The following is a 24,152-nucleotide window of genomic DNA, read 5'->3' as shown; positions in this document are numbered from 1 at the left end:
AGACAGAGGAAGCAAGGTTAACAGACACGAGGGTCACTGTAGGGCCCATAAAGCACCAGAAGTATAACCATTATCATGCTTGCCAGTTTTGACACCTCAGCCCCATGGCAATCAAAGCCTACAATGCAAAGCATTAACTTCATGGTTCAATGTGGTGCAGAGCAACGCTTTTTGAAGTCCAAACTCTTCACTGCGTATAAACTGTAATTGAAATGTACAGGAACAATCTGGAGGGCCTTTTACTGTATCTGTACCCAAGAGATAACAAATGCATTCTTGATGATATAGTACTCATGTGGTTGGATAAGTTACCATGCCCCTGGCAGGCAATGCAGAGAATTTTCACTCTTTTTTTTTTCTCTCTCTCTCTCTCTCTCTACTGAGCGACAGTCAGCGAGAACATTTGGTGTGTTTGATTATGTAGCGCAATGGGTGTAATTTTTGTGTTCAGATGAATACATTACACCAATTGGCATTGTGTACGTTATGCACATTATGAAAATCAGCAAGCCATTATGAGCAATGTGATGTATGACTGTGTAAAACAGAAGTGGCTGATGTGAGATGTGTAGGCTGCCATTAGCCTGTAGGCTCACAGTGGCCCTCCAGGTGCTTTATTGGGGAGGAGAGGTGATGCTAATATGAGGCTAGTATAATGGTCCTGAAGTGACAGGTGACTTAATGAGAGGAACCTGGCATTGAAATGTGTTCTGTACGAGCTCCTTTCTGCTCATGCAAATGACTGCGAAATGGAGGAGTGAGAGCGAGGGGCGGTAACAGGCAGCTTTCTTCAGAGGAGATTAAGATCATTGTGAAAGACAGAATCTGTAAGAAAAAAAAGACAGAGCCTCTTTTTTTTCCTGCTAAATTGAAAATACGCAAGCCCCTGCGTTTTCTTTTTCCTCTTTGTTTGCTGAAACAGTTTCTCACTGGCAGTCAGAGATTTAAAAGGGTGTTGTGGAGGTGTGAGTTGAATGATTGATTAACATTTTATGAGCATTCATATATTACAGATTTATTACATCATATTTGTGCACTTTTACAGGTATAAACGTCAAAGATTTTCATTTGCACTGTAAATTAGATTTTAATGAAATGATGTATATTTTGTACAGAAAAAATACAGTGTCAGAAAGAAAATGTATTTGTGGTCAGTCAACCCTTAACTCAGAAACAGATTACGGCCAGCTGGTAGGTTGATGTGAGGTTACTGTGTATGTGAACTGACTCTAAAAGCAGGCATGCGTCACTGCGGATGGTCAGATTGATAAATAATCTATATGGCAAGGACAAAATGGCTGTCCTCCCATTTGATTCGATTTCTTTGACAACCCGTCTTCGAGGCAGCACCAATAACACCCATTCCACGCGGGGGATTTTCATTAATTCACTTTGAACGTGCTGCATTAAGCAGGGCAATAGACTAGCATGTTCAGCACGTGGGCCTGGGCAACGTAGTGTGAGGATGTAAAATATGGCATCAGTGTTTTTTCCTCTGCTCAGCATTTTTTATCTTCTTCTTTGTATTGCAGGCAGCGTCAAAGATTAATGGAATTTTCCAGAACAAGATTAAAGTTGCTCTGAATGAATGCAGCATCACTGCATTAGGAAATAAGGAGATATGTGAGAAAACACATCACCTCGATTTCATTGTTGTTAGAAAGCATTTGCTCTGCTTGGCTCCACTTCCATCCAATCTAACAGCCCAGAAACCCTGACCCAGCTTGAGTGAGTGAATGAAATGAGGAAATATTGGATTTTATGTGACTGTGTCCTATCTTGAAAGTTGATATGTTGTCAGAGATATCAGATCTGAAGTGTATGGCACAAGATCAGTGGATCAAATAGTGCGCAAATGATAAATCCAAGTCCAACAGCTATCTCCTCCTCTTGTGCCGCACGGCTTATTTACATACTCAGCATTTACATACAGATGGAAATGGCTTGTGTGGTCATGGAGATTGGTATGCAGACACACATAATGCCTCCTCATCACTTTGTTGAAATGTGTAACAGTATTCTAAATGGATCCGCTTTGGTCTAGTCTCTGGTTTACACCGTGCTCAGCATTTGATCAATTTAGTTATCATGTCAGGATCATCAAAAATGTGTTCTGCAAAAATAAATTCAAGAGAACAAGACATGTGCTAAGGACATGCAGAACCATAAAATTTGGTTTTGATTTCACGATGTGTGATACTGGGTCAGAATCACCAATATCCATCTGTGAACTTCAATAAAAAAAAAAGGTGAGGTGATATTGAATGAGGTAATGTGATATGTAGCAGAGGAGGATTTATCTGGTGAATATACATCAGCCACAACATTAAAACCATCTGCCTAATACTGCATAGGTCTCCTTTGTGCTACTAAACCAGTTCTGACCCACTGAATTATGGAGTCAGGATCTCTAGGGGAGTCCTGTGGTGTCTGGTACAGTCTGTCAGTGGGTTGGTTTGTTCCTGTGGATGCTCTATCATATTGGGATCTGGGGAGTTTGGAAGCAGAGTCACCATCTTGGGTTCTTTGTCACATTCCTCGACTCATTCCCGAGCAGCTTTTAAGGTGTGGTGGGACGCATTGTCCTGCTGAGGATCCCTGCTGCAGTCAGGAGGGTGTATTTGGTCTGTAGAAATGTTTAAATGGATGGTGCGTATCACTATAACGTCTGCAGAAATTCCAGCACCCAAGGTTTCACAGCAGAACATTGCATTCTAATGAGATGATCAATTTTCTACACTTCACCTGTCAGTGGTTTTAATATAAAGGCTGATTGGTGTGTTTTTCAATATATTCTCATCATCATCAACATTAACTACATACAAGACAGTTTTTTTAATGGTAAATAAAAACCGCGGCAGTGAAGCAAAGAGTCTATGCATTCAAAAGGCTGTTTATTATGTTTGTTTTTGTATCGATCCCACTAATGCAACTATTTAAACCCAGAACAAGTCTTGGTGTTAGTAATTCCATTCCTGTAGGTATTATTTGTTATATTCCCTAAGTGTTGTTAAATTGCTCCATATGTTTCTTGATTTGATTGTGTTCCATTTGTTTGCAGCCTTGCTTTTCTCTTTTTCTGTGCCAAAAATGCTGACAGTCATTCCTGCCTTTGCTTGTGTTTTGCTTCCTGCAGTCATTTCGATGCTGTTCCTGGCCAAGAAGCACCATAAAAACCACAATGTGTCATTTTTACACTACAGATTTTAACCCCTTCCAACCTGAGGTCCCTGTACCGGGACCAGGCCGTTATCTGTTATAAAAATGCAACTGGTGCCATTTTTCAAACGTTGCCAAGCGTGGCACGTTCACTGAAGAGGCTGCCGAGTGCTGCTATGATTAAAATGGATGCAGCATTTGTTGTGTTTCATTTCTGTTGCGTCAGATTTAGCAGTTGCAGCTGATCGCTTTTAGAACAGGTTCAATCACATCAGTCTTTATTCACTCCTTTTTGTAAGTCTGCTGCTTATTTTTGATTTACAGTTTTGGTTACGATGAGGTAAAATGTTCAATGGATTTGCTGTTATTGATGTGTTTTTTTCCTTTTCCAAATCCACTCATGTCCTTTTATTGCAGTAGCTGTAGATCTCTCAGATGCAACATTTTCACATTTTGCAAGAAGATTTTTTTTTTAATTTAAGAACAGCAACTAAGAGTGTCTTTGGAGAAAAATAGTCACTACCACTCAGTTGTTTAAATTTTTATAGCCTGGGTTTTACTGTAAGGTCAGAAAGCTAATTATCAGCTCAGTATAGAGTTGAAACAGCAAAAGCATTAATTCATATGAGCCACATGGTCCCATTAGCATTGTGGAAAAGAGTCACTGTAATAACAGGTTAGCATATGCAAGTAAATGGCTTTGGACTTGTTACTTTTGTGTAAGTGTTGAACTAATCAGCATACAAAGCACAAGCTGTGTTTGCTTTAATGATGATCTGTAACATTTTTAATGTCCACTGCGCCAATATGAGCATTACACTTCTCCCCACATTGGTATGTAATGAGCGCTGAGGGAGAAAACAGTTATTTTATTTTCGGTGCTACTATTACTATAGCGAACATTAAACTAGCATTCATTATAATGCACCTCCTAGACTCAAACCAGCCTTTGGCCCCTTCTTCACCTCAAAATCCAGCCCAGCAGCACAAACATAGGAAGATAAAGTTGTGAGGAAGGTGATGACGGTCCCACCCATTACTGTGAGGAGTCTGGGAGGGGTGTGTGTTGCTCACTCCACCGATTATTTCTCTCAGACGCATGGGACAGCATAGCAAACACGATTTCTTGAAATGGTGCCAGCTTTTATAATGCCAGAGTGTGAGTATCCCTCCCCCTGACATTTGTCTCTTTATCAAAAACACCCCTCAGCCAACAAGCCAACATCTGTGATCAGCAGAGATTCAGAGATTATCGCTAACAGCAACCACCAGTCTGCTGTGTGAGCGAAACAGAAACAAAAGAATTCAAAGAGTGATGTAACTTACTTTCTGACACCTCATTTGAAGAGTGATAGGATATCACTGTAGATAAGGTTTTAAAAAGAAAGCTATGCTAATTTTAAAGCCTCTCAGCAAAACATTAGCTGAGGTGAAATGAGAGGAATCCATTACCTTGACAGTTATCCTAGTTTTTAAAGTACCTACTTTTAAATGCTATATAGCATACATTCATTTCCTGGTGGCAGAGTTTCATCGTATAACAGTTAGTTATGTTAACACCAATTACTGTCTTGTATCCCACGAGAGCCATGAAATCAATATAGACTTTCATGTTCAAGAGACAAACAGAAGGCAAAGCTTGTCATCAGTTTGAGAGAGAACGATGAAACTTTGATGCTCACACGTTAATTGAACCTTTGTTTACAGCCATTCATAATACCTGAACGAGAGCAGATTCATTGCAAAGTCATGAATATTGATTCAGCTCGTTTGTCAGCTTAAACCCTTGTTTCACTCTTCACGAACCATCTCATTTTTGTCAGAGCTGAGGAATCTTGTGCCAGATTACAGCGCTAGGATGCCACAATAAAAGCTTCTCATGATCAATACTGATCCCACTTGAATGAAATCCACAGTATTCACTGTTAAAAAAAAATAAAATAAAATAAAGAGCTCTGTAAAACTCACAAGTGTGGCTTTGAATTGAGCTGCCCATACTAGCCACTGTTAACCCAGTTTCATTGTCGAGTCTTTGCCATGGGCTCCATAGATTATGAGTTTTCTGTATGTGGCGTGAATGATAAGAGGCTATGTCCCATTTCAGTTTAGGTATAAAGAGCTTCCTCCTGTCTGCCTGGCAGGGAGGTCCTGCTGAGATGAGGGATGTCAGCCTGTCACCCTGACGCATGGCAGCTGTTTCCTGCCTGCCCCAGCTTCTATAAATAGCCAAATATATCACCTAATGTAGGCCATTTGGTCAAACAGAAACTAAACAGGGCAGATGCTCCGGGCGCTTTTTTTTCTCCTTCACCTCAAACTAATTTCTCTTACACAGGTGTGTGATCAGCACAGCCTTAATATTTTCTTCTTCGTTAACCGTCTCTATGCAGTCTCATATGGATTGATGACATATAAAGTGGTGATCCTATAGTGCCATTAGTTTATGTCAAGTTCAGACCTTCAGACACCTTGAGCTTGTCTAGCACAGGATTCTTTAAAGACAAATAGTTCATGATCATTCTTCACTTTTGCGAGATACTGCAAATATAAAATCTGGCCAGTTTCTATTAAAGAGTTGCTGTTACAATCTGTATATTGGTGGTTTACACAATATATGAATGCAGCATCAGCTATTCCAATACGATAGCTGTGTAATAGCTACCAGCTTGTGAGAACTGTGCTGAATTTTTGTTTTTGTGTAATTTCTTTTGTGTGCATGTCAGAAAGGTGTTTATATCAAAATTTCAATCAAAGATAACACTGGGATACAATTAAATTACCACAAACTGTTGTCTTAAAAAATTACAGCAGTCTTAAATCTTCACTTTTCTGTCAGTCTCAAGAACGGAGCATTAAATCTTCACAAAGGGAAACAACGACGATGGTTTTATTGTGGCCACCCACTGTAAATTCAGAGCAGTTACATGACCGGTGGAAGGCAGCACATATCACTGTCTGTCTTTTGTCTGTATTTCAGAATAATTTACTTTTCCATTGTGATAAACCAGAGTATTTTCTACCAGGTTTCTGCATAAACAACTCGCTGCAGACATTTTAGCCACTTTGCTGGTGAGGCTTCATAAATGGCAAAGCTGTTCTGTCACTCAATCCACCACTTTGGTCCAGACTGAAATGTCACAACAGCTGTGGAGGGATTGGTATTGAATTTGAATTTTGAATTTAGACATTCATCGTCATCAGAGGATGACTTGAAGCTGAAATTTTTGGTCCAAACATGTTGGTTTACCTGCAAAATACCTGTAATGTAAATATGCCTCACAAAGCTACTAGCATGGCTACACTCTCTTCAAGTCTTTATATTTGTGCAATGAAATGTCATTTTTCTGTAATTGTACAACTAGTCTACAAATGGAAATACCTCTCATTCTTGCTTTAATATCCTACTGAACTACTTTGCGTTATCACAGATCATTTTGACATGACTGCTGGAAGATGTCTTCCTTTGTATTTTCTCCGGCTACTGTGTTGATTAATTCACATTTTACTGACGTATTAGTCACCCTGCTGAGCTTTATTCAAAGTACCCATGCAGCATGCCAGTGTTCACCTGCTAATGTGTCACCTGTGACACCCACCATGGTGCTGCCGGATGCAGTGGCAGGTCAGGACGGGTTGCTGTAACTGTGTTGTAGCTTCACGTGAGGTGTTTACTTATTAACATGTAACAGGACCCTCTCGAGGAAGGTAGAAAAAAATATCAGATTTTTGAGGTACTTCTATTAATTGAATTAAATTATTTGACGGCTATTGCTACTTTTTCGGGAATTTTTCATACAAAATGTACATACAATGACAAAATAAATATACAATAGCAGTATATAAAACAGAATAAAATGGTCCTCATCGCAGCAACTTTAATATACTGCTCACACAAGAACGCATTAATAATTACACATATACATAGAATACAAATAATGATACAAAGGAACTCCTCTGAATTACCCTCTGATCTTTTAGTTGTCAAAGAGTCAGAGTCCTTCTTAACTTCTGACCAAATCCTCCTGAGCTGCAGTTTTAAAAAGTTGTAAAAAAAAAAAAAATAAATAAATAAATAAAAAACTTCACTTTTAATGTATTCACTTCAGGCAGTTTTTCAAAGCCAGCATTCAGGTAGTGAATACACACCCCAGGGGGTAAGTTGGGCTAAAAACTAACAAGGTTAAACCAGGTAAGCATATTAAAGTTGAAGGTAAGAAATATGACAAATCCTAATCCTATCTTGTCAGTGCCTTCTGATGCTGTACTGGTTGGATTTCACTGACTTAAAAAAATGGCAACAATTTAAAAGCTCTATTTGAAAGAGGATGGATGATAGCTCCCATAGATTGTTTGTCCCCGTGGTGCTGCAGAGCAGGTTCAGCTCCCATCTAGAGGATTTCCTCTCTGCGTGTCTCACTGCGGGTGTCCTACACAGGAGCATCTCAACTGCTTAAGGATTGCATTTCCATGCAGGGATTTTCGCTTCTTTTTCAAGGTATTCGAGGAAAACCTGAAACAGTTGATTATTATTTGTATTTTCCCCTTAGCCAATTGTCCATAATCCCTATGGAGAAGCTTAGGAGTTAGATTCCTGGCATATGTGGCCTTATCTTTACTCAACGGCCAGCAATGAAATGAAATGTGTTTCATTTTGACTGAGGCCAAAAGGCAAAGAGAAGTAAGAGAGTTCAACAGAGAGGAAAGCTGCCCAGACGGTTAACATTAATAGTGCCGGACACTGCAATCAATTTCAGATTCAGCTGAGGTTCATTTACTTGCACATACAGACTTACTCTTACATGCAGGGAAACACAACTGGCACACACATGATTTACATTCCTGACGTATCGCATATGTGGTGATGTTCTACGCTCAGGTCCCTGCTGTCCTCTATAGGTCACAGAAGACTCATGCCTGAGCATCCTGGGAAACTGAGCCAGCATCAACCTCTTGAATGTGACATTCAATTACCTCCAAAGGTAAAGAGGTCTCATTCGGATCCAAAAATCAATTTTGCATGGACACCACTACAGTTTGCTTCTCCACAATTCTGTGTACACATGTTGGCGACAGAAAACAAGCCACGCTGCTGTTGCTCCAACTCCCATCGTCTTTTCTATGAAATGGCATCCATCAAAGTTAATGGGCTGTAATCATCACCACAAATACACTGTCACACGTTCCAGTGCTCGCCCCTGAGTATTCAACTCCCAGTCAATGGGATGTAAAGAGTGACAAGCGTGAGGAACACAATTTCCCATATCATTAACAGCTCCTAGTGCGAATTGGAAAAAAAATCCGAAAAAAGTTTGCCATTTTTCACATTTTCGTTCTGTTTGCTCAACATCTTTGGAGATCGCAGGGGAGAAGCATTTATTAAACGCGCATGTGACACCGCAGTCGATACCACTGATGCTGTGTTTCGGGCACCCATCAACGTTGTCATCCTGTGAAATAATTCTTATTAAAGTATGTCACTCGCTGCTTACAGATCTGCTGTGCAGTGGATAGATTAATTCCCCAAGCAGCCAATTCTGCCAGCTTCAAATCAGTTCAACGTATGCTGGATATCTACTTATCTCCAGGCTGTATGCTGCTGGACTTCTGATTATACATCACACAGGTACACACAGGTACACACAGGTACACACAGGTACACACACACACACACACACACACACACAGGCTACTCTTTCGGTGCCTGCTATGGCAGAACTCCAAGAAGGTAGTCCCTGATGTATTTGTGTGTTTGATAGGATGTTTTAGCTGTAACATCCCCAGAAGACAATTTGTAAACCTCAACAGATGGAGAAGTCCAATTAGAAAGCAGGCAAATGAATGAGAAAAATGGGAGATGAACGTTCCAATTCTTCCTCTCTCCCTCAGGATAGACAGCTAATCTTAGAGGTACAGGTACAAAACTAACATCACATGTTTTGGAGAGGGAGAAGAGAGGAATAAAGACTAAAGGGTAGAGTGGAGAAGAGGCTGCGACTGTCAATTACTCAACGCTGCACATACATAGAACGACAGGATATGATACAGTTTGCGTACTCCACATCTACAGCATGTATAAATATCTCCTTCTGTTGTCTGATTCTTCAAGGGCAGACATCCCACAAAGCAATTGCCTTGCCATCAGCCAAGACCAAAAAAAAAAAAAAAAATAGAGGAGAAGAAATGAAAAAGTGCTTAAATATAGCAACCCCCTGGGATAGTAGAAGGAAGGGCGTGCTGTGGTGTGATTAAAATGAATAACCTTCGTTGAGTCACGATTGTTAACGGTACATTCGAATGTGCTCTCTGTGGTGGCGGCCAAAGCTGTGCCTTTACCCCGCCTGTCCTCAGAGGTGCAACATCATTATTCATCAAGAGTCCTGTCCTCTGTGGTGACAAAGATGTTGAAGTTATATATAATGGCAGTTGTGTCATTAGGTACACACTGGCCCGGGGTCAGTTTAATTCAGACTCCACAAACCCCTACTGTGAGAGCAGACAGAGCAGTGCGTCCGCTGATGACCGATTCCGACTGCGTGGATGCAAGACCAATTTTCACTGGCAAAATGACCTTTTGGTTATGTTGTTGTTGTCGTTCTGGCCATGGACCTAAGTTATTATTTTTCGTGTCCTTTTTTGATTTGACAGGAGAAGTCTCGTGGAGTGAAATGGGAAAAGTAATGATGCCCCCAAAGCGCATGAAGTAGCGTGATGCAGGTGTGGTGATGGCAGATATGGCTGCAGCTCGCAGCTCCACTCTGCCCCAGGGGCCAGTCAGCAGCTGTTACAAGAGATGCTGCTCTTCCCAATACTTCCCTACAGGTTCTCACTGGTTCCTGGTGCTTGCTGTTATCTGGGCTCGCTGCTGTTGCCAGTCTGGCTGCCGTCCACACTCTCTGAGAGAGAGCGCTCAGTACATTTTTACGCTTCGCCACTCTTTCTGTCTCATCCCAACCTCCGCTATTCCCCTCAGTTTCACAGTGAGATTTTGAAGTGTCCCTTTGAACTTGCAGCTGTCTTTTTTTTTTTCCAAACGGCTGGAATTTGTACCTTGTTGTTTGTTTCAAAGCCGCTCTCTCCGAGGGATGTAAAATACTTCATCAGTACGACAAATACTCGGAGGCCAGAATCTGTATTGGGTTCTGTATCTACTTACAGTATCCCATAGAAAGCGGTAACTCTTCTGAATGTGTGCGTCGCTTTGTATGTACAGGAAGCGAACCTGAATATGAGGGGCTGCAGCTGTTTGGTGTAAAAAGCTGATATAGACAATTTAAAGCTGCAGCTCAAATAGAATCTAGAAGTTTCTGGTGTTGAGCATGGGGAAAGTTGATCCTTTATGTATTATTCTGATACTTCCACCTTCATTCAAATTCTGAGCATCATATGAATTGCTCACCCTAAATCTTGCCTGTGTGTATTTTTGTGTCTTTTGCTGTCACATTAATCTGCCTACAGGCTGCAGATTGATACCTAAGCAATTAGCCACCAATAAAAGTTAATTTTTGACTGAAGAAAGTAGTTTGACAAAGCATTCCACACAAGTCCATTTGCTGCCTTTTCTGGAGCTTTCAGCCCCATGAGTTTTTCACTTGTCATGAAGATTGATCAGTTGACATGCAGGCGCAGTAGTTTTTTTGAATTTTATTTAAAACAGTTGCTGATTTTAACTTATCAAATATGCAAATTAAATAAGACCAATAAAATGGGTTTTGAACAGTCTGTCAAATCACCACCTTCAGGTCCAGTAAATGGTAGTGGTCATCAATTGTGTTTTAATATTTATATCTAATAGTTTAAACTTTTGATTAAACAATATGCTACTGCATTTAGTATTATGTTCTCATACAGTTGAGGGACTTGGTACAAACAGTCTGGCTTTCTAAAGTCATGTAAGGAGGATGAACAGAAATCTAAACACAGAATGACAAATTAGACTCTGAGCAATGTTTGAGTCAGTTTTCCTCGACTGCATCATGTCTCAACTGTTCAAACACTTCCTAACCTCCCTCCTATACGCATTAAGTGCAGTAGTTACTTGGATGTTTGCAGGGTCGCCTGCTGTTTTATGGGTCCATACAGAAAGTCAACCCTCGTAAAACTTCTGTCAATACAGTACAGCAATTCACTTAGTAATTAAATGGAATTGCCACAAGGACTTGGTTGTAATCACGATGATGAGGAGCTGAAGTAAAGGTGACTTGGCACATAATTGAAAAAAGAGAGAATGATCAAAATTGATTAGAATCGATTAAGAAGTCCCAAAAGTCACTGCAGTTCTTTGTTCAATTTGCACAAAATGAATCAAGTGAAAAATGGTCAGATGTGGTAGGTAGACTACATAATGGGACTGCAGCACTTAGTTTGTGACTACCTGTAATGGTACAGTCTGATCACAAGCGCAAAAAAAAACAGCTGAATAAACTGGAAATATAGAATGGATTATTTTTAATTTTTGTTCAACAGTCTGATTCTGTAGCAACTCAAATGTGAACAATTAAAAATTAAACAAAGAGACAATTATCCATATGTGAAGTAATCAAAAAAAAAGGATAATGGAAGTTTCAAAACCATTTTTCATGTGATTCATTTTTGATAGCAGAACTGAACAAACCTTACACGGACCATTAAATCCTTCCTAACTTGTAAATTCCTGCTTCTTTCGAACTCCTTGAAGTCTCCAAGCCCAAGCACAGATAACCCTGATGACACCACAGAGTTATAAAGCTCCACGAGATCCACAGAAGACGCGATACGTCTGTTTCTACAAGATAAGTATTAAAGCTCATTATGAGGAAACTGATTCTCATGCGCAAAATTTGTGATATGCCCCTTTAATTAAAAGAAACACACTGACTGATTGATCCAAAAAAGAAAATTTAAATGCAAGCCTAAATGAATAATAGCTCAAAGTGGCATGCTTCAGTTTAAAATCCTTGTAAATGTCTCTTTACTGTCGGTGCTATATTACCAGGAAGAGCAATTCATGTGTCCAAAATCTGGCGATACAGTAGTCTGCCATTTAAAAAAAAGCAGATTTTTAGATACTGCAACTCATGAATGCACACACTGCAAACTCAGAGTTAAGGGGCCATTTGGTGGAGGAAGTTGATATCCAGCGGCTGCTCTGTGTGGAATCGCACATCAAAGTTAATCTTGCACCGTCTGCTCTGGCGCCACGGAGCACTAATCTGCTGTCAGTGTGATGAGGCTCCTGGACCAGTTCCCCTTTCCAGCACAGAAGCACTAATCCACAAGACCTTCCACATTTTTTTCACTCCTCCATCACCTGATCAGACAACAAAGGTAACAGGGGTCACTTAGAAAACCTCATCTGGCCAATTGTACTTGAGCATCAGCACAGCACATCAGGTTCTTATGTACATTACGTTGCAGTATGAGGCCATTTTGGGGCCTGCTGGTCTTGTGAGCATCATGCTATAGTGCTTTGTCAAGTATGCTTCTGGTATTTCAGCGATGAGAACGATGCAATTAATAATACAACTAAATCCTAATAATGCTGTTATTACTCAGGCCATCGCTGCTGTTCCTAACTGATCATCTCTAGAATTCTGAGCTGTCACCTTTAACCCTGCCACAGGACTTTACATTCCAGGTGAGGCAATGTCCTGCCTGCTCGATCAAAGCTTTTTTGTGTTCACCAAAATGCCACTGCTCTCTCGCCTGCATGCCGATTAACCTATGATGAATATGGAATGAGTTCATTAGCATAATCGCTTGAGTGTCTGATGATTTCGTTTTATTATCACGTTCTCCTATAATCCATAGCTCTGGCGCCCCTTCATGCTTCCAACCCTTCTTTCATGTTCCTTTGCCCTCCCCATTCAGCCACGAAGCAGTGTAATTGCATTATCAAAGAATTATACTGACGTTGTGGGAATATATTTTTAGCCCCTGGCTTTCTGGAGTAATGTAAGGAGGATGGGCAGAAATCTAAACATAGAATGACAAATTAGACTGAGCAATGTTTGAGTCAGTTTACCTCGGCTGCATCATATCCTGACTGATCGAAGCCTTGCATCTTCCAGACCTCCCTCCAACATATCGCAAACTGTTATTCTAACATTTGCATATTTGCAGGGTGACATGCTATTTTATGGGTCCATGCAGAAACTCAACCCTCATAAACCTTCTATTGATACAGAGAAGTCGCTCATCTAGTAATTAAATGAAATTGCCACAAGGAATCGGTTGTAATCATGATGCCGGGGAGCTGAAGTAAAGGTGACGTGACATAACATCAGTGGGATAGGGGTGCTTTTTTGCATAGGACAGCAGTTGTTTCTCAAGTGTCAGCAGGTGTAGACTGAGAGACTGGAAGGGAGCAGAAGAAAAGAAAAATGTCAAGCAGGCCTGTGCCAGCACTGCATGATAATAGAAAAGGAGGAGGAAAAGAAAGAGAATGAAGCGTTTCATCTCCAACTCATAGTTAGAGGCAGGCAGGACCAGGCTGAGGAAGGGTGAGTCAAAGTCAGGAACGGAAGAGCGGTAGAGAGGAAAGCTTTTTATCATCCCTGACTCTTAAGAAGATCTCCCAAATGAGAAAGGGCGTGCATGCTAATGTCATACGGGGTGAGGGTTAAGCTGGGATTTGGAGGGCTGAGGGAATTCATGTTTGATATGTGAGCGAGAGAGCCGAGGTGCCTTTGCCAGACCTATACGTGAGGGATTATTCTATATGGTTTATCTGTGCCTGCATGGCTAAAAGAGTGGAATTTTATTGGTCTTTATTGGGTCGGTGTAATTCCTGACACTCTGGGGTTGAACGCTCAGCTGGAAGATCAAAGCTGCATTGACACTACTGCACCACAAAATCTTCATTTACAATGCATTAACACCGATTGCCATTTGGCCGCACATGCTATGGCTGTCTCCGTGAACGTCACATGCCAACCTTCAGCTGCACCCGCTCACAAATCTGCAGAGGCTGGATCTCAGCTGGGCTGTGGAAAGCATAAAGAAATGATCTATCACATCTGCTTCACACTTCATTTTACTGCGGTTTAACATCCGGGCGGCGCAGTTTGGCCCACAGAGTCTGCGACGTTCACCTGTCTCAAAGTTATCCTTCCCTGTAGCTATTGTTCACAGTTACTCAAACGCGAACGCTCCGTTTTTCCTACCACACGTGTTACACCAGGCAGTGCGGTCCTCTGACTCCCTCCTATCTCTGCTCTCCCATCTCTCCATTATGTTGTGTAGTTCTGCCAGCCTCTCCTTCCCTCCCTTATCACCTGCAGTGAAAATCTAGCGGGCTAATCCCAGCGCCTGTGGGATTCCCCTCTCTATAATGATGTATATCTGAGGGATAGCATCGGAGCAGAGTCCTATCAGCCCACACACTCTTAATCCCATCAGTCTTTGGTGTCCAAACCCAAGAGAGGCAGCATTTTGGATGTTGTGCCCCCGGCCTGTAGCCAGAGATGCAGTGCAGAACATCAGGAATGATATTTTCTGTGTAGGGATCATGTTGGAGATCATGTTCATTTATTGTGTTTCACAATCCTGAAAGCTCGCAGTATTTCTCCCAGCACTGCAGTGGTACATTCTGTAGCTGTGCCACTGCATTGAGAAATTCTTGCAGGGTGCTAGCCTCTAGTGATGCTGCCAGTCTATCTGGCAATACAAAGATTTTATTTGCACTGTTTTACAGTCTGTTCATGGTAGAGAAGGATAAATACAGAATGTGCTTAATATTTTAACGTGCTGACCAAAAAACAAAACAGATGTACATTTGGTGCATTAATAATATAAATATACGATGCACCACGGAGATTCTTCTTTTATTCAACTGCCTTCTTTTAGCCTTGTTTGTCTGTGAATAGTGCATTCTCTTTTCTCGCTCGATGGCCAGATTCACTGCCTCTTGGTACAGTAAAGGTTGGTCATGCAGCCTTTTCTTTCTTGTTTTTACGAAGAGTAATTTTTATGAGCGCTATTAATATGACATAACCACCCTGACGACCTCACCTGTAGTACTCCATAAATCTTGCAGTCGACTCAAACACAAGCCCAGAAAATTTATATCTTCTTGTCACTCATGTTAGTATGCCTTTATGACATGTAGGCAGTGCAATCCATTTTCTTCGAATTCTGAATTCATAGTTCATAGCATGATGGAGTTCAGGAGGAAAATTACATTTTTCTGGTACATCTATTATTTAACTGTCAGCAAGGATGAATATTGTGCTCTTTCAGCCTTGTGGAGAAGGTGTAGAGAACCGTATTGTTGTGCTGCATTGCTCCATTTGCTCCTTGTCATGACTTGTAAAAAATGAAGCCCTTCTCGGCCGGTCAGAGTAATGTCTACAAGAGTCTATGTTAAGTCCTCAGAAAAGGTTTCAGTGTCGTGTCCACTCTGACACCCTTCTGACATCCTCTGCAGTAGCTTTACATTTCACATCACGCCTGCAGGAGATGTCATCACTTTAAGGGTATCTAATACTTCCCGACCTTGCCACTATCCCGTTGTCCCTGCACAGTTTTAATGCCTCTCTCTGTCACAATCAACTTTTGATTGGTACAGTCGGTGACAGTTTGGGAGTTTCAGATGAACTGACAGGTTTTGGTCTCACAGGTTTGGAGGGCTTGTCTCTGCTGTAGAAACCGTTGAACTGTGAAACTGAGCTAGTGAATTACCTCAGGAAGCACTGATAGGGAGTCGGTGTGCGATGGGATGTTCGATGAAGGTCAAACTGAAAATCGTGCATTCGCAGAATTCTCAAAGACTTGCTGAGGATACTTGATGCAGAGAGCATGTTTGGAAGTTACCAATCTCATCTTTTTGAAATAATAAAAAAAATGTTAATGCCGTGTCAGAGTAAGAGGGGTTGACCTAGACATACTTTTTTGATAAAGTGCTTTTTCGAATGAATCTTGTTTTAGCATAGCAAGTTCACTGTGACTCAACAAATGCCAGTGAATGTTCTTCAGTGCAACTATCCCCACTTCCAGATAATAGGAGGCAAATGCTGAGTGGGATGTGAAGTTAAATCACTCTCATGGAAGGAGGTGAGATTGAAATTAATTTGAGATTTAGATTATCAGATTGCAGGCCCCTCAGTAATTACTGCCATGAAACAACATGCATAGATGGCGCATGAGATAGGACAGTGTGCTTAATTCATCTTCATTCTAATCAGCTGATGAATCAAAATGGTTAATGTATTAATTAAATTAGTTTCATTCCACTGCTTCTCATTGAAATATCAAAGTGGAGTAGATCAAAGTGCAGTTTGATAAAAGAGAGGTTTAATGTCTTTACCATGAAGGCTTTAATAGGATGTTACCTCACGGTCCAGCAGCTTCAATATCTTCATCACAGGTTTTTTTCTTCGTTTGAACACCTGACCTTGATTGCTCAACAATGGAATCGAATACTACGAGGCCTTCTGAATGCTAGCCGTTCCTGTTGCTTTCATTACTCCACTTTACTACAGTCACTTCTGAAGGAGGTGAGCTAGTTTCATGGTAAAATACGGGAAGTGGAAGCTACAAGTACCATGACAGAGGTGCCAGTGGATGAATGGGTTTTAATACAGTTGACAAAGCCCTCTCAGCTGAACAATCTGCCACAATCCTTCTTGGATCCTAATTGTCAGCATTACTAAGCTGTTAGGAATGAATGTGAGTTGGTGGGACAGCAGGACTTATTTTAGACCTCTGTGCTTGTATCAGAAACTTGAGCCTGAACTCACTTAAGAGGGGTTTGCACAATCTACGTTTGTAAGCGTTTCCATTCTCTCACCAATCCCCAAACACTTTATTTGTGTGCAGCAGACACAGTGTTGCAAATGACCAGAAAAGGTCAGGTTCTACAACCTAAGCTCATTTTAACTAAAAAGATTTCATTTTGTTCACTTTGATTTCAGAAAAAAGAACCTGCCCCGTCGCTGAGAAGACAAGTAAACAAATGACGTGTCTGTAAAGTCATCCAGATATCTTGTGTGTGTTTTTTTTCCTTCACTTCCCACTAACCAGATGGCAGTCAGATTTCAGACACAGGGTTCTGGAAGACAATCAAGGAACAAGATTGCTTTTTTAGAAAGGGGGATTGGTTTAACTAGATGTCAAATTAAAGGCCTCTACGCACACAAACACATACGACCACACACACAAACCAGTGCATGTTATCGTGTGTGTGTGTGTGTGTGTGTGTGTGTTTGTGTGTGTCCAGGTGCATTCGTGTTTTTGAGTGTCAGTGCTCGCTGTGAGGCGGTGAGGTCATGTACAGAAATCTGTCTCAGAGCACCTCTGATGGAATACCGCACTGCTTTTAAGGTCAACCGCACAAACTCTGCCACGCAGGTTGATACAGGGACTCATGAATGTTTGATTGGTCTATTATCCAAGCCAGGCGGGGACATTCATCCCCCGGTTCTGGAATTCAAATATTCCTTTTAGTCTGACATTTCTCCTGTACCGTCTGAAGCAAACCCCCCGTTTCACTCCCTCACCGTGCCGGGCTTCATCTGCAATGCTGTCGTCTCACCGTAGGACAATTCTACAGAATGCGTTGTTTTTTAAGAGCAGCGCGAGTGCGAGCACAGTATGGTTTCAGGTGGGTGGAACTGGGGAATTGATACTCAGTCATTCCGACATTCCTCTTCCTCCTCTGCAGTGAGGATAAGAATCTGGCCATCCATCTTCGTGTCTCACCCATGTCAGCTTGGGGTAGCAAACGTGGGTACCCGGTAGTCAGAGACAACAAGAACAAAGCAGGAACATTACTTTAATCTGTCGCTGCTGTTAATTCCTACCTCTGCCATCATCCAGGAGGCAGAGCTTTGTGTATCTCAGCTCCCCCCTTATGGACAATCCATCACTGTTAGTGCTTCTCTCCAGAGCGCGCTTGCTCCTTTCTTTTTTCACCTTCTCACAACTATGCTTTGCTTTCAAAAGACGACACTCGCTGAAAGGACTGCAACACGTTGTATTCCACACTTAACGTGGCAGCATTCTGCCACTCCGCCCACTGGAATAAAACACATGTGAGCAGCTGCACTCATGTGAGGCGACGCTGTCCTGCGTTTTAACATGGATCTCTTAATAGGCTTTCAACAGTTCATCCAGAATCTATAATTGTCACCTGCTGTCAGGCTTCGTCTGTGATTACATGGAAAAATGACCTGACCTGTAATGAACTGTAAAGCTAATGACATCTGTGTGAGATAAGTCAACTTGAAAGCAAACTGTTGTACATGAAGACCTGTCAAGCGTGATATTAAAATGTCCATTTTTACATCTCTCCACCCAAGCTCTGTAAAAGACCAGGCTGTTGGGCCCAACGTGATGGAAACCTGAAGCTAATGACTCAAGCAGACGGCTGTGGGCATTAGACAACTTCATTTATGAAATAGTCAACCTCCCGTGTAGCGATACATTCACATTACCCTCCCTCACTCGAGAGACGCGCTGCTGTCACAGCCACTGAGCAATGCTGATATCCCTTCCTACCTGCATTCATCTTACTCTCTGGAGGTAATGGTCTTCTCAGGTCATTTTCGCATTAGGGTCTCGATCATTCATCTCGCCCACCTGCAATCCTGTGAGCTGCTGATCCTCTGCAGCATTCAGAGGGATGTTTAGATGACAAGAGAAAATATACATGCTCTGAATCATTCACTTGCATTGCATTTAAATCATGGTGCTGCCTGTGGCCTAGCATGTCAGCAAAGGGCTGGCGGTGAATATGCGGTTATGTTCCAATTATTTGTGAAGGATTTGCAGGGTTGCATTTTGTTCAATTAATTGCCTTGGAGAAATCAGGATTTTTTCCCCCCCTAATTATGTAATGATGTTGAGCAATAATCAGCCCTGTGTGCTGCAGCGGAATGTCACTGTTGTTGAGGAAAAATGTTAAGCTTGGTAGAGCTTGTTAAGTGGCACCAGAGGTGTCTGCTAACGCAAAGAAGTTGAGGACATGAAGACAGTTTGATTGTAGCTTTACCTTGATAACAGACAGGTTTGACTTTCTAATACAAGACAGGCACATTAATGTGATGGGACTGGGGATATCAGTCCTGTTTGACATATGCACAACTAATAAAATCCCAAAGCAGCGATACATATGTATTCACTGAAATGTGTCATTAACCACTTCAAACTAAGTGAAAAAAATAAAGTTTTAAAATCACAGGCTGGGGGTGTGTCTGCTGAAGCCACTGAAACCAAACCAAGTCACAGGAAAGGTGCCTCCTCTCTTAAGTCTCAGTTACCACGACACCCTAAAAATGGTCCATCTAGCAGCTTCACTGGGGCTGCACACTGTGGTTGGTTCATTCGATTTCACACCACACACTAACCACACCACTAAGACCCACTTATGCAAACAGTCTTGGTTCGGTTGTTTGATCTGCCACAGGGTTCAAGTGACAGATTTCACACCAACAAGATAAATCTTACTAACCACACTGGTGTATGGCAGTTGCTAATGTTAATTTTACACCCCCTTCCCAGTAAGGCAAGGTGTCCCTTAGTCCATATTTGTAATTATCCACTAACGTAGAATCGCAAAGATCCAATAATTATTTGTCATAGCCGTATTGATGTACACAAAAAAAAACTAACCCATGGATCAGCAGTGTATTTCCCCATGGACTCCATTAACAGAACAAGGCCAGTGTGAAATTACATGCAACAGTATTAGCAACAATATGAGATGTGATCAAAAAGTTTAGAGTCTGCACCAAACCAAAAACTGTGCCTGATTTAAATTCAGCTGCCGTACTATAAATAGTCACTTTGTGCAATGATACACTGCTCCCAGCGCTCCTGCCACTCTTGGAAGGCTTCCATCCCATTTTGCAGTTGCATTAATGAATCTGCTTCACTGGGGTAAAAATGGTGAGAATTCATATTGTATCGCTTCAGAGGAACAGAAGCAAGTAGGAAGCGACACTTGTGTTGATGTTGCCAAAAACTGTGCAATAAGCACGTGCATTTATAGCAGGATTTGATCTGATTAATAGGGAGGGATGCCGATCAGGGTCAAGTCTGACAAATAAGAAAACTCAAACAAAATAGTCAAATTGTCAAATCATCCAAAACTAGGTAAACGACCAGTGGATGAATTCAAGCACAAAAAACAAAAACAATGCTAAATGCTGAAACAAAGACAGACCACAACTCAATTCAGCAGTTAGGAAGTGTGTTTGCAAAACAAACCAACAACCAATGGGAGTGGATGAATGTGTGTTTGTGTTGCAATTGTGAGTTCAAACCGCCCAGGTAATAGTCCGCCCCGGTTTCCCCACAGTTCAGTTCAATCCAAACACAACGCTTCACCACTTCAAACTAAGTGAATAAAGCAAAGACAGACCACAACTCAATTCAGCAGTTAGGAAGTGTGTTTCCAAAACAAACAAACAACCAATGGGAGTGGATGAACGTGTGTTTGTGTTGCAGTTGTGAGTTCAACCCACTCAGGCAATAATCCGCCCCGGTTTCTCCCACAGTTCAGTTCAATCCAAACACAACGCAAATCGCAGTTCAAAAAAATCCGTTCCGGGTTTTACTGCGACTGTTTAAACACGAAACCAAAACAGGAAATCAACTATCGAATCACAGGAATAGCGTCTCTCAGTGCAGTGGAACAACTCAGCAGTGACAGGATGTATATTATTTACACCGGGTACTCACGGTACCGTGGACCAGTCAGTCGGTAACAGGTCGGCCTTGGCTCCACTGACGTTGGCAATGCCTGGAAAACTCCACCAAGGAAATATTCCAATCCTGCTGTTGACACTGACGGCAACAGATTCTCCTTTTATATTCCAAACGGCACCAATAACGCGGACTTTTACGCACAATCGGATGCCGAGGAAAACTTGTTCTTCTGCTCCACTGACCCAAACACCGGCCTCTAAAGTGTTTTCCTGGAGGCTGGTTTTAAACTGCGCGGGCTCTGTGGGAAGTTAGGATTGGATGATTGGATGATTGTGGGCGGTGATGTAATCACACAAAAATTCTTACACATTGTCCTGAAGCAACCAATTGCCATCTTGCACTTGTACTTCCTCAGAAGCCACAGGGTGTTACAGTAGAACTTGGAAATGACAGTCTGATCTATGAAGATGAACTGAATGTGTAAAATGCCATGTAGTCAAAGAAAATGACAAGGACACTCCCGGCACACTCCTTTCCTGACCTGTGCTCTTTGGTCTTGGAGACTGTAAGCTCCTCCACCGCAAAGACTCTTATTTAGACTCTGGATCACAGCTTTACCACCAATGATCTTTGACTTATAGGTGGGGTCATGTTGATGGATATCTTCAGACTCACAAAAAGAACTTTTTGAGCGTACCTTGCACATGAAAATGATTCCACACCATGTAATAATCATTAGGTACCACCAATAAAAATGACTGTTACTGTGGACTAAGTTACCTACTATGATTATAATATTACCACACACAGCAGCTCATCTCATTGGGGTACATTTGCTGATGATGGCACCACATGTCAGCAGGATGAGAGGTTTGGATCCACTCACTGAATTATCCGTAAACCTCCGTTGTCTTCGATAAAAGTTCATGAAACTACCTAGTGTAAAATGGTAACTGCAGAGGCTGGCATTGGAGGTGATCCTGAGTTGAGGATGCATTTTCAGGCTGAGCTAGCTGGCAGGTTAGTAGCTGTAGTAACCCATGGTCAAGCAGGAGAACCAGTGATGCTAATAATCTCTAGTTTTCATAGTGATTGGGAGAGAGATTAAAAGAATTATGGTTTCAGTGTGTCACGATTTTGTTTGAACACAAAAATAATGAAAAACATTTAACAGTCTAACTCCACAAATTAGTAGTAGTTCATAGTCTTTACATGTTTAGTTTTTTTAGCAGTTATTTCCTAACAAATCTCTTGAGTTTGCTTTGCACAGACTTTAATCTGTTTGTGCTAAATGCAGCCTGTTCAGCATTTGAAAATTAACACTCTGTTTCTTGAGCTTAGGTGCGCCATCAGATTAGTGTTGTGCATAATTTGCAAAGAGCTGTTTTTCTCTTTATGTTGAATGCGAATTGTTTGTCTCACTCTGTATCTGCACTCCATATTCAAGGCCCATTATGATGTGGGAAGAGGAACAAAACACACCAGTGGCTGTTGCTGAGACCCACAGACCTAAACACTCTCTCCAGGGTTCGGCATCACACTGTTCCCTTCCCCTTTTGCTTTTACTCGATGTGATACTACTCCCTGTATCTTTCACAAGCTGTTTGGCTAGCAGAGGTCACAGAGGATATGTAGCGCATTTGGTCGCGACGTGAAAGCATTAACCGATGCCAGCAGGTGTGTAATTATATATGAAACAGGGTTTTAAAAGAGGAGCATCATGATGGCATGCAGAAAGTAGGCCAAGAAGAAGAAACTTCAGAGAAGTCCTATTTATTCCTCACCCACTTCAAATGTGTGACTTCTTATTTGAAGTGGAGAAATATTCCAAGGTCATTGTAACTATTTCAAGACTATTAAAAATAACATTAAACACACAACAGCTTAACATGCTAAAACAAGCTTCCAGGGTGGATTCTTTAAAAGCAAATTTTTTTTTTCTTGTTGTTTTTCTACCCTGTTTACTCACTGCTGTCTGTTTTTCTGTGTTTCAGGTACGGTGACATGGTGCCAAAAACAATCGTGGGGAAGGTGTTTGGGTCCATATGCTCTCTGAGTGGGGTGCTGGTCATTGCCTTGCCTGTCCCTGTCATAGTGTCAAACTTCAGCCGTATCTACCACCAAAGCCAGCGGGCAGAGAAGCGACGAGCCCAGAGGGTATTGAATCTCCCTTTTCCTTGCCTCTCTCTATCTCTCTTTATTTTGCCTCTATCTGACCTTTTTTCCCTCTGTCCCTGTCTTATCCACACGTAACACAATGACAGGGCAAACACTATCTTGTAGAATATTAATCTTCTATTGTGCTTCTGTGTATGTGTGTATTGGATGCGCTAAACTTGCTTGAGTATATTTCAGTGGGTGAAAGAAATAAGAAAGGCAATGACAATGACAATGACTGAACAAATGATCTTCAGAGTATTGTGTCAGCAGCTTTTCAATGGCAATATGTGCATTTCTTCCTCAAAATGTTTGCTAAGGCAGAATTTCCTAATCGTAGATTTAAGCGTAGCCTCTGCCTGCTAAATACTGCGGCTGCCAGAGGGAGACAGAGCCAATTAGTGTGACAGACAAACCATCAGAGGCTAAAACAGAGGTCTGTTTGTTCAAACAGAAAACTCGCCTTGCTAGAATCCGTGCTGCGAAGATTCGGGGCACTAATGCCTATATGCGCTACAAACAAAATGGGCTCCTGATCGACTCGCTGGAGGAGGTAACAGGGCCAAGCAGCAGCTTGGGGGCTGACTGACCGGGGCCTCGCTGACGCTTGCATGCCGCTCTGCTCGGGGGGCCATGCCACCACACACTCGGGGGGGGCTTCTCATGCTGTCACACAGGGGCTGCTGTCATCCCAGTGCTTCTGTGTGATCGTCCTCTCTCTTACATCACACTTCTCAGCTGCAGCATCGACATGCTTCGTCAACACTCTCTCTCTGTCCATACAGCAGGAGGGCCAGGCAGGCACACTTGCCTTCTGGTGGAGCACAGCCATTACAGTCACACTGACTCATGACCAAGCTCTGCATGTCTGTCCAACAGGGTTTGGAGGGGAAGGAGGGAACCAAAGACTTACTGGACAGTAGGTCGCCTATGGAGACTGTCTGCTCGGCCTGCATCTCCTCTAAACTCTGTTTCTGATCTGCTGTGTGTTTTGTGTGTTATTTCTAGAGCATCCGGGTTGTAGTGCAGACTAATACAACATACCTTCCATCCCAGAGCCGTGCAGAGCTTCATCCACCGTGTGTCAAGTGTGTAGTGTTGTTATGGTCCAGAATCTGTGCTGTGTTTGGTACAATCTGTTCGATCTGTGTCTAGGTGTGCCACTGCTGTTGCACTGACATGAGCTCAGTTCGAATTTGACTTTTCTGGTC

At 41.9% G+C, this 24,152-nt stretch overlaps 1 protein-coding gene across 2 annotated transcripts in view; it reads left to right on the top strand.

Annotated features, from left to right (window-relative positions):
- Nucleotides 1-24,152, top strand: part of LOC111574669 (potassium voltage-gated channel subfamily D member 2-like) — a 33,946-nt gene that overhangs the window by 5,370 nt on the left and 4,424 nt on the right. The window contains exons 3-4 of one of the 2 annotated variants that reach the window (XM_023279377.3): nucleotides 22,779-22,941; nucleotides 23,396-23,494. In XM_023279377.3, the coding sequence (XP_023135145.1) occupies nucleotides 22,779-22,941; nucleotides 23,396-23,494 (262 nt within the window). The remainder of the gene's footprint in view (nucleotides 1-22,778; nucleotides 22,942-23,395; nucleotides 23,495-24,152) is intronic. The other variant, XM_023279378.3, reaches the window with a different exon arrangement.

The sequence above is a fragment of the Amphiprion ocellaris genome, chromosome 3 (genome assembly GCF_022539595.1).
Source record: "Amphiprion ocellaris isolate individual 3 ecotype Okinawa chromosome 3, ASM2253959v1, whole genome shotgun sequence".
Classification (NCBI taxonomy): domain Eukaryota; kingdom Metazoa; phylum Chordata; class Actinopteri; family Pomacentridae; genus Amphiprion; species Amphiprion ocellaris.
The sequence above is the reverse complement of the archived record's forward strand: the minus strand, read 5'-3'. Positions and strand labels throughout refer to the sequence as shown.